At 40.6% G+C, this 11,019-nt stretch overlaps 1 protein-coding gene across 4 annotated transcripts in view; it reads left to right on the top strand.

Annotated features, from left to right (window-relative positions):
• spats2 (spermatogenesis associated serine rich 2) overlaps positions 1 to 11,019 on the top strand; it is a 22,612-nt gene that overhangs the window by 5,187 nt on the left and 6,406 nt on the right. For all 4 annotated transcript variants that reach the window (XM_020617782.1, XM_020617781.1, XM_020617784.1 and 1 more), the window contains exons 4-10: positions 1,559 to 1,667; positions 2,223 to 2,272; positions 2,548 to 2,770; positions 3,341 to 3,520; positions 4,451 to 4,586; positions 8,969 to 9,027; positions 10,614 to 10,723. In XM_020617782.1, coding sequence (XP_020473438.1) covers positions 1,559 to 1,667; positions 2,223 to 2,272; positions 2,548 to 2,770; positions 3,341 to 3,520; positions 4,451 to 4,586; positions 8,969 to 9,027; positions 10,614 to 10,723 — 867 coding nt within the window. The remainder of the gene's footprint in view (positions 1 to 1,558; positions 1,668 to 2,222; positions 2,273 to 2,547; positions 2,771 to 3,340; positions 3,521 to 4,450; positions 4,587 to 8,968; positions 9,028 to 10,613; positions 10,724 to 11,019) is intronic.

The following is an 11,019-nucleotide window of genomic DNA, read 5'->3' as shown; positions in this document are numbered from 1 at the left end:
TTTGGGCAGAGGGACAATGGTTGAAGACTTGAGGCAAGGTGGGACAATAGACTGGTGTAAGGACCGATTGAAGATCTTGGTAAAGACCCCCGCCAATTGATCTGCGCAGTCCTTCAGCGCCCGACCAGCGATGCCATCAGGTCCAGCAGCCTTCCTCGGATTCACACACCTCAGCGTGCGCCTCACCTCATACTCCTCCACCCTGTGGGAGGGGCCGCTGTGGGCTGATAGCTGTAATACAGCTGTCTCTGGTGGCTCCACCTCAAAACGGGCGAAGAAGAGGTTCAACTCCTCCGCCAGTGAAGGGCCCCCGTCGACAGCAGCAAGGTGTGATCTATGATTGGTTAAATGCTGAATCCCCTGCCACACCTGCAAATGGCCTATAAGAGCATTGTTTCAACAGAAATTGAAGCATGCTGCCTGTCTCCTTACTCCGACAAATCCACATAGCAGCCCGACATTATACGTATATCGTCAATTTAAATACCGCATCATATGAAACTGTCTTTTATTGATTTTTAAATGCTCAGAAACATGTTCCCATCATTCGTTCCATCTAATGTTAACACTGAAATCGTCTATACATATATTAAAATGGAAAAGAGCGAGTAGTCGCACTGAAGAGCCGACTACTGACAGTCGGGTACAGACCTAGTTTCCATGGCAGGTTATTTGGCTTTGTACTAGTCTTGTGGACTTGACACCAAAAGTAAATGACTTTAGAGTTGGTGCCAAAACTGATGACACATTTTTTGATATTCAAAAACAGTAATCTTAGTTATGGATAATACGAATCTGTACAATGTGTATTTACAGGTATTGCACTGAGGGTTATCGTCCAGTCATACTGTCGTGGGTTAAGTGTTCATCAGAGCGACAGCCCGGGGGAAGAAACTGTCCCTGTGCCTGGTTGTCTTAGTGCACAGTGACCTGTAACGCCGTCCAGAGGGGAGGAGTTCAAACAGATTGTGTCCAGGGTGTGAGGGGTCAGCAGTGATCCTCTCCACCCTCCTTTTGACCCGTGAGGTGTACAGGTCCTCCATGGAGGACAGGCTCACACCAATGACCTTTTCAGTCCTTACTGTCCGCTGAAGTCTGTACTTGTCTTGTTTGGTTGCTGAGCCAAACCAGACAGTGATGGAGGTGCAGAGAACAGACTCGATGATTCCTCTGTAGAACTGTATCAGCAGCTCCTGGGGCAGGTCGAACTTCCTGAGTTGGAGCAGGAAGTACATCCTCTGCTGTGCCTTCTCAATGATGGCCCTGACATTGGACATCCACTTCAGGTCCTGGGAGATAGTGGAACCCAGGAACTTGAAGGACTTTACAACCTCCCGTCTAAGTCGTCTTGGATGAGACCAATGACCGTTGTAATATTTGTATTTTCCCATTTGTAGTCTGTGAATAAGACACAAAGTACAGCGCTGTGTTCTTAAGATGAATGTTATGTAATGTTAACACTCTTCAGTGTGAATTTAGAGTCAATGTTGAATCACCTTCAGTGAATTAGAGATGATATTAAAACCTGTTCCTTTCATACCTTGTGCTTGTTTTACAGATCAGTGCTGTCAGGGCAGTTGTCCCCAATAAGAGCAACAATGAGATTGTGCTGGTGTTGCAGCATTTTGAGAACAGCGTTGACAGGGCTGTTCAAGCTTTCTTAGACGGTATGTGGACATCAGTGTTTGACCTCCAGAATGGGGAATAATTGCCCCTCAAACATGTCTTTGAGACCTAGCCAAGTTGCATGTTTTAACACAGCTATGCTTTGAAGACAGTCATAATTAGACTACATGAAGATAAACATTTAGGGTAATCTACATCATTACATGTGATTGCTGCTTCCACAAATGACTGTGCCACTACACGTCCACATATGTCCAACAGTACCTTGTTAGCTTACTGCATTTGCAGTAAGTGAGACCTGTTGTCCTGGCATGCCGCCCATGTTTATTCCACTTAACCATGACAACCTTTAATTCTTTTTGGTCATGCATTCCATGCTTGGCATTCATGCATTCAGCGTCATCTGCATGCCTCCAGTTTTGCTGGTTTAATTATAGAACAGAAAGGCTCTCCCAAACATCAGAATGCTTTGTTCCTTATTTAGTAACTAAACAACACCTCAAGACACTCAGATGGTGAGATGGATACCGTAGGGTTTAAAATCCTTTTATGCGTCACTGTGTACTTTCATCATCACTGTTTGCTTTACACCGCAGGCAGTGCACTTGAGATCCTGAAGGAGTGGAATGTCACTGGAAAAAAGAAGGTACGAGCCAGCAAGCCTCCATCTTGAATGCCTGTTTGTTCACTTAGCATATTTATGTTACTCTTAGTTTGGAAATTGCTTTCTTTTTTTAAAACTTGATGTTTAAAGTGTCCATTATTTGTAAAGTTTAAGGCCATTTAGACTAGTGACCACTGTTTTTGGTACAAATGTAAATATGAAAACTCTTCTGTCAGACAGAATAGAATATCAGGACACAGATAATAAACACAGAGAATCTGAACAAAAGAGTTTGACATTAATCTCTCCATGTCCAGCCTAAGAAGAAAAAGAAGCCCAAACCTCAGCCTGAGGCCTCAGCAGAGGCTGCTCCACCTGAGGCCCCGTCACCTGAGGAGAGCAAGGATGAGATGAATGGCTTTCACGCCAACGGATCTGTAATGGATGGAGAGTCGCTGGATTCTCTGAGTGAACAGTTGGACTCTGCCTCCCTGGATGCGGCCGAGCTGGACTCTGAACCCGCTACATCTGAAACCACCGGTAAAAGCTGCTCTTCAACCACAATGAGATGAATAGAAAAGCCGAAAGAGCCCAGTGCTGAGGGATATGAAGAAGTTTTAAGAGAGCACCAAGTCTTGTCTGTGATGTTGAAATTCTTGTTTTGTTCTCTTTGGGTTTGTGAATGAAACTACTTCTCAAATATGTCTGTGCAGATTCTCAGTCATCCAAGTCATAGTAAACTGAAAAAACTTAGAAAAAACTGAACACCCGTAGGAACAAATTTCAAAGAAATGGAGATTTAGGACAAAAATACAAAAAAGACTTTTTAATGAGGCCTAATTCCTTTTGTGTTGCGTTGAGTATATGGGTATATTGTTCTGTAATTAGGAATCAGTTAAATGTTGATCTCCTCTCCTGGATAATAATAGTAATTATATCTAATTTCAAGAAAAAATGTTTTTGTGATATAATTATTATGAGTCTTAGGAGTTTAAAAAGGATAAATTACAGACCTGTCGACTATTCTGGCTCATCCCTATTTTTAGAGGGGTTTGGGTGATGTTAGTGTTGAAACTACTTAGCTCTATTTGTCATAATGTGCCTTCTCAGGTGCAGACGCAGAAAGTCAAGTTAGCACTCCAAGGTCCGCCTCTCAGCAAGGGGGGAGGAATCACCAGGGTCCCAGAGGCAACAAGACCCGGCACAGGCCAGGCTCTCATTCGCATCCCCTCACGTCTTCATTCCCACCCACTGCTGATGAACATGGATCGTCAGGAGTTAAGAAGATGGGTTAGACATCTTTACCTCTTACTGTGTCTCATAAATCAGGGGTTTTACTGGGTTTTCAGAGTGCTTAGGAAATTCTGACTAAATTCTAATAGCTTCGTTAGCAATTGTTTTACTTATTTAGGCTGCATTCAGCTATCTCTATTATTACTATTCACAAGAATTACTCGCCAGCCAACAAAGTTGTAGCCTACTTCATGTATTCTTTGTGGAAGCAGCTAAAAGTTCCCCTTTGCCCATGTGGCAGCACTTTGGGTTTAAAAGAAAAAAGCAACACTAACCGAAATGCAGGATTTGTTCCTATGTAATATAACTGAATCGATGAACAGACGACATGTACACCATCCTGCAGAATATGCTACAGCTGATGGTTTTACTGGTGAAGACATCTCACACTGGAGTTATTGGAACTAAAGAGAAACGCTGTTCATTCTGTGGTGTTACAGAGTGAAGCCTCTTTACTTCATAAACGATCTTTGTCTAGCTCAGATGTCTGTAGCGAGGTCACAAAGCAGACAACAAACAGCAAGTTTCATTTGATCCTGTCATCAATTTAGGTTAATCTTAGTGTATGTAATACAAGAGAGTCACAAGCTGGGGCTATCCTGTTGCAGCTTACATTTCATTTATTTATTTATTTATCAGCACACATAATTCAGCATCATTTTTTTATTGATTCTGATATGTTGCCTTTTTACTTTCCTTTGGGTTACGCAAAAATGCACAGGTGCCGCGCCTAAGCCTTTCTATGCTAGGGAAAACCTTGTGAATCTTCTCCTGCATGTAGTCTGTAGTCAGGTTGTTATATGAGGATGTGCTCTGAGCTTTTACCAGAATGGGTAAATCCTAACATGGGAGAAAATGTGGCGTAGCACTTCTTCAGCGTATGTATACAGTAAGTCATCTTTTAATGTTTAATGGTTTATCCATCAGCTTCCAATATTGACCGCTCTGTGAAGGACCTGCAGAGATGCACTGCCTCGCTGACTCGCTACAGGATGATGGTCAAAGAGGAGATGGACTCCTCAATCAAAAGGATGAAGCAGACGTTTGCTGAGCTTCAGAGCTGGTACGTATATTTCTTTTAAAATCTCTCTCTCTGGTCGTGGCTAAGGCTGAATCTTGAGGTAGTAAAATATTTGATTCCTGTTAAAAAATGCAGTGCAACCCTACCTTTTAGGGTGTTTGACCATATAGAACTGGGGGCTAAATTTAGTTCCAGTAAAGTAGTTTCAGGTGTCCCTGCCCTGAGAGCAGTACTTTGTTGTGGTTCAGGATTTGGAGGGCTGACTGTCACTTACTGGTCAAACAGCTTTTTCAACTTGTGCACACCTTCATTCATAATACAACAGAGTACTCTTGAACCAATATTAAGATGAGGGTTGGACAGAAACTTCTAGCTGAGTGCATAAGCAAATGAAAGGCAGTTGAGAGAGCTAGTCAGTCAGTGGAGAGAGGAGCAGCAGTGACAAAGTGAGTGAAGGAGAAGAATAAAATATTACTTATTGATAATTTCATGGTAGTTGCTTCTCCGGGGTGCACATAAGTGAATGTGCAATTTAAAGCAGAAATAAAGAGCTGTTAGCAGATCATCTACAGTATTATGCAGAGCAGTGTTCTCCAGTCTCCATTCCACTTCTGCATATCCTATTCATTAATTTATTAATTCATTCATCACATTCACCTCAAACACAAGTCCCACAGCACTAAGTATAAAGATCAACATGTGGTCTGTGTTGTATCCTCCATGAAAACTAGTCTGCATTGTGGGTTTTTTTTTTAATTTGTCATGTCTAATTTGCTTAATCTTCACGGCTTGTTGGATACAGCGGAAAGACAGACAAAAGGGATTTTCAGTTTCTAGCTCCTCCGGGTTTATAGTTCCTGAAAGTATTTTGGTGCAAAGGGCTATTTGAAATACAAATTTTGTATTCTGTGATATTTATTCTTAAGATCCTGTTTCATAATTCCTTAAGTGGAGCAGGTATTACTGCATCTTTATAGGTTTTGAGTACTATCACTGAGGCAAAGGGCATTTTTCTTACCTACGTCTGTGATGATACATGTTGAACCTTAGTTGCTTTTCCTAAACCTCCAGTGTGTCAGTACAAATATTATACGGTACATGTTACAGAATTACAAATATGAATACAAAACCTCAGCTCTTTGCAGTCACCAGTTTGGAGCGTGACAAGCAGGTGAGGTCAGATTACTTTGTTGATCTTTCTTAGAGAATCTGGTTGTTTCTGAGGATGCAAGCAGTGGCTCAGTAGCTCACTAGCTAATTGATGGTAGTGGATTGATGTTTCGCTGGAGTTAATCTAACCTAATTAGAAAAGGAGTATCAGGTGTACTCGATGCCAAAACTTAATGTGTCGGGGGGAAAAAAGTGTGGGAAGAAAAATCTATACTATGTTTGCATGTATTGCTCAAATATATATTTCTTTAATTAACTACATAGGTTGTGAGGAATTAGTCTCCTTTCTCACAGAGAGCCTCATCATTCTCTGAAAAGCTGAAACATGATGCTGTGGTTTCCTGTTGATATTCTATCCATTTAGCTCGACGCTCAGCTCTGTGCACTCTCCAATAAATGGAGAGAGACGGGTCATGACTATAAACCGTACACTTGAACTAGGATGAACAATGTGTTATCTAGCCATCTAAAGGCAGGCGTGTTTAAGCCAGGTTCCCAGAAACAGCTCTGGACTGTGAGGTGATTCCGGTGTAGTGGCCAGAGTCTGTGGCGGGATCATGTTACGCACACTGTCCAAAGAAGACCTTTTTTCTCCCACACACAATCATTTACAAAACTGATAAACTGTAAAATAGCAATGGTCTCAGACACCTTGAAAAAGGGCCGGGCAATATGGTTGATTATTTCTCTGCAGGACTGAAACATGTTTGAAACATGCTTTTATATGACTTAAAGTACATCCCATACAACTACAGACAGCTTCAGCTAAATAAGCATGGTTCTCCACTTTTAATAGTCAAAGTCTGCACACTAATGCTCCAGCTACCTAGCCTGCTCTACCCAGAGGGAAGGGACAGCCTGAACAAAGTAATGTCTTCATGGTTCATTGGACTGAGGTAGTTTTGATCCACAAACCAATAGCACAGAATCGTATTTCAGTTTGTCCTGCCTGCTCATGCAAATTCACAACATGACACAACAGTGCCATAAAGCACAGCACATTGCAGTTTGACAGTCATGTCATGACTCACAGCCTGATTAGCACCTGATACTTCTTGACTAAAAGTAACCTTTTTATGCAAATTGTGATAACCCAGTTTTCACCATTACAGCTGTGCAAAACCTTAGATTTAAATTTTGTGTGATTCGTCAACCAGTTCTGCCTTGAATTATTTTTTATTATCAAAATTTGATCCATTAGGTTCAATAAAATTCATACAGTCTCATAAGGCTGTATTAGTAAATTATATGCCATTTGTTTTTGTGGGAGCTAAATGGAAGTCGGTGGGCTTGGCCAGAGGAGGCTTCAACCTAGTCTGCTGTCTACCATATCAACCATTAAGGAGTCCCAAAACTTTTTTAGGTACTTAATAGTAGGGCGGAGACCTTTACTACGTAAAGTGTCAACTTTTGTTGTGATTGGGTGCTATGCAAATTGAATTGCATTGTGTTAAGACATCCCTGGTTTATATGTTTTCCTAAAGCCTCACATGGCCAGTCACCTTTTGAATTGGTATTGTTGCATTGGTTTGCGCACAGACAAACACAGGCTGAAAGAAAAGCCTAAGGGAAATCTGCTTATGTCTGCGCACCTGGTCGTCTGCTGCATAATGTTTGTCTTTATAGAAAATGATAAAAGTGTCAGATTCAAACACTTCAGTTTCACTGTCAAGACACTTTAGAAAATCCAACAAATGTTTTGTCTGAAGTATACTAACGCCTTAAAGGTACCCTGGAGTTTTCTTGTCAACAAACAAACAGCTTCAAATTCATTGTCCCTCACTAAACGTGTTGCATGTATCAACAAAAGTGATAAATGTGATGTTCTTCTTCCCTGTCTGTCCTGGGGCATTGCTACACTTCTTTCTGCATTATCACCAACAACTTTAAAACTTTGTTCCCAGGAACTAAAGTCCAAGAACTGTCACTGGGGTAAAGGTCCAGTGAACTCATTGTGATTTAGATTTCCACAGCAGGGCTGAGGCCCTGGGAAGACTAAACAATTAGCCCCCAGATGTAAAAGCCCAGTGGTTGGCAGCGGGGTTGTAAGAATGGCACATGCGCTGTATTTGACCGATCAGTAATGTAACACTATAGGCCTTGCCCCGATAGTTCTTGGACCTTCAGAAAGGGGAGTGGATGAAACTGGTTCAGCAAAAGGTTCCTTGTTCCCCGGGGAAAAGTTCCTTTGGTGGAAACAGGGCTTGATTTGATTTGATTTGATTTATTCTTTCAAGCATATAAAAAAGTTGATATAACAACACACATAATTTTACACACAATCCAATATCAATGTGCTTATACCTAGTACATGCTTGAATGGAGTAGGAAGAAGTCTTGAGAGAGACTTATCCAGTCCTACCCCATGACATCATCTTACATCATTGGTTTGCAAGCAGTAAATGATTCACTTCTACACACACACATATTATACTAAAAAAAGAGTATAATAGTGTTAACATTCTTACATCACACAAGTAATATACTAAAGAATGGTTACAAAATGTTCACCACACCCACAATGTTCCATCTGATTAATCATTAAGCCTGTTCTTACATATATCTTGATTGACACATACCTTTTTAAATTTATGTTTAAACTCGTCAATTCTATTACTATTTTTTATGTCTACACTTAAATTATTCCATAGTTTTACCCCACTTATGGAAACACAGAATCTTTTTTTGGTTGTACGTACAGTATAGCATGAATTTTTAAATTTAACTGACCCCTTAAATTGTATCCCCCTTCCCTTTCATTAAATAGTTTTTGAATTCCACCAGGTAATAAATTGTTCCTGGCTTTATACATAAACACAGCAGTCTTATATCCCACTAAATCAAAAAATTTTAACACTTTAGACTGTATGTAGGGCTTAAAAGGAATGTCACCTGTGTGCTCACAGAAGTCCATTTGCATCCTTGTGCATGTGCACAATACAAATTAAATGGGGCCCACACCGCTCCAGTGGCCAAAAGCTTGCCAATGTACCTTTAAGTAGGCTTGAATCAGAAACTATGAAGAAGTAATGGCGCAGTTTTTAGCATAATTTAAAATTGACTTTCTCCCTTAGCTTTTTGTGTGTTGTCTCAGCAGCTCATCAATGATAACAGAAATGCAACAGTGGTAGCACCTTTACTCGGGTGTTATTGCATGAATATTCCGCTAATTGTATAGCACATTCAGCGTGCACAATACTGCTATTCTGGAGTGGGCTTTATTGGAATGACCCCTCTTCTCTTTTCTTTTCTAGTTTAATGGACAGAGAAGTGACTCTGCTGTCAGAAATGGATAAAGTGAAAGCGGAGGCCAGTAAGTATTGTATATTCCAGATGGATATTGTCACATACTACCCAGGAGCTGCTAGTATTCCTTGCATAATATGATCGCCTGACTCAAGGGCTTGGAGGAGCTGATGTGAATCATTTCCAGAACAGTAGTAAAAGAATGTTGTGAAACATCAAGTCTCAGTTTCTTCAGACCTGAAGTGGTACCCCCAGGGTCCTGATAGGTCTATAGCATACTACTCTTTGTGTGTTTAACGTCATAGGGCATGATTGCATATTTGTGCAAGTAGGCCATTCTCTTTTACTCTTCTCCTTGTAGTGTTGTATGTTCCAGGCCTGGAAAAAGTGAATAGTGTCAGGTGTCAAGGGAGACTCAATGATGTCTTTGTGTAAGGAACTGATAGGAAAGCGAAGAAACTGGTACTGGTTGACATTGCAGAAGCAAAGTTTTGTCAAAGGGCATCTTCCTCTAATTTCCTTCCTGCATTCCACTCGTGGGTGACTGATGGGTATCCTCTTACAAACGTTTGCTCTTCTGAAGGAAAGATGTTACTGATAATTAGCTCAGAATCTGAATCATTAATTTGTCATTTGTATATCTAAACAAAAAAGTTGTTCTCTGTATAGTATGTCCAGGATATATTGATCCTTGTTCATCTTTGTAGGTGCTAGTGGTCACAAATACCAGTATGTCAACTGCAGCTGCTGTTTTCATCATTGATTAATCTGCCGATCATTTTGTTAATCGACTAATTATTTGGTCTACTGTTACTGTTGGCTGTCAAACCATTGGTTATAAAAAGTTAAACACCATTGATAGAAATCTGCAACACACAAAAACCTTTTAGAAAATGGTTGTTAATTTCTTGTTTGCATCCACAATTGTGCAAATTGAAGTAGAACAAAGGTTTTTTTAAGCGTATGTAAAGATATATTTACTGCCTTCACCTGAGAGCATGCACGACACCTTTCTTTGACCTTTGTTTACCTATAGATGATGAATCAGCTGCACTTTGTACTTGTTAGTTTAAAATGTCACGGCTGAATTGTCAGGGGGAAAGCGAAACTTAGAGGGAATATTGGTTGTTCTCTTCATCAAGACTGAAACAGATGGTTGATTTATCCATTAATCAAAGAGTAAGTCATTTTAAAAGCAGAAATCCAACATGATGTCTGCTGCCAGCTTCTTAGCTGTGTGGATTTTCTGGATTTCTTTACCTTTAACTTAATATCTTGGGGTTTTAGACGGTTCAACAAAACATGTAGAGCTGAAACAATTAGTCAGAGTTAGATCTGCAGCTATTTTGATAATAAAATGGCTCATTTATCACAGGGAAATGGTGGAAAAACTTTAAATTTCTGTTTTTGGATTTGAGGATTTGCTTTGCTGATATCGCCGTAAACTGAAAATGACAAACTAAATGTGTTAGTTGCAGCCCTAATTCATAGTAATTAACAAGATGACATGGAGATTTAACAACATAGTAAATGAATTAATGGGACCTCATATCTCTGAAACCGGGACAAAATGCACAAACAGGTTGATGGTCTTTTGTGTTAGCTTCATAAAACGGTGCATTTTCTGTTAAAGATGACATTTTTGTGTTTCAGTGGTGGTCTTGAACTCTCGGCAGAAGAAAGCCGAGGAGCTCAGACGGCTGACGGACCAGTCATCATCAATGTCTGAGGAGCAGCTCACTGAACTGCGTGCAGACATCAAGGTACCTCCATAACACTACTGCTGCTCCAGTTTGGCCCGGTCTCTCTCTGTCTCACAATATACGACTCTGTACTTTGTCTTGGCACTGACCATTGACTGCATATAAAGATGGACGACATGACGGCTCCCAGAAGCAAAGCCACCATGATGTAAAAACGGTGTATTGTGGATCATCTGACAGCTTTGATTGGTACTTTGATACATCGCTCAACTACTTGGTCTGTACTAGTGTTGTCACGATACCAACATTTTGGTACCGGTACCAAAATGTATTTCGATACTTTTGGATAGTTTTTC

The sequence above is a fragment of the Monopterus albus genome, unplaced genomic scaffold (genome assembly GCF_001952655.1).
Source record: "Monopterus albus unplaced genomic scaffold, M_albus_1.0 scaffold194.1, whole genome shotgun sequence".
Taxonomy (NCBI): Eukaryota; Metazoa; Chordata; class Actinopteri; order Synbranchiformes; family Synbranchidae; genus Monopterus; species Monopterus albus.
This window is presented reverse-complemented; position numbering and strand designations above follow the sequence as displayed.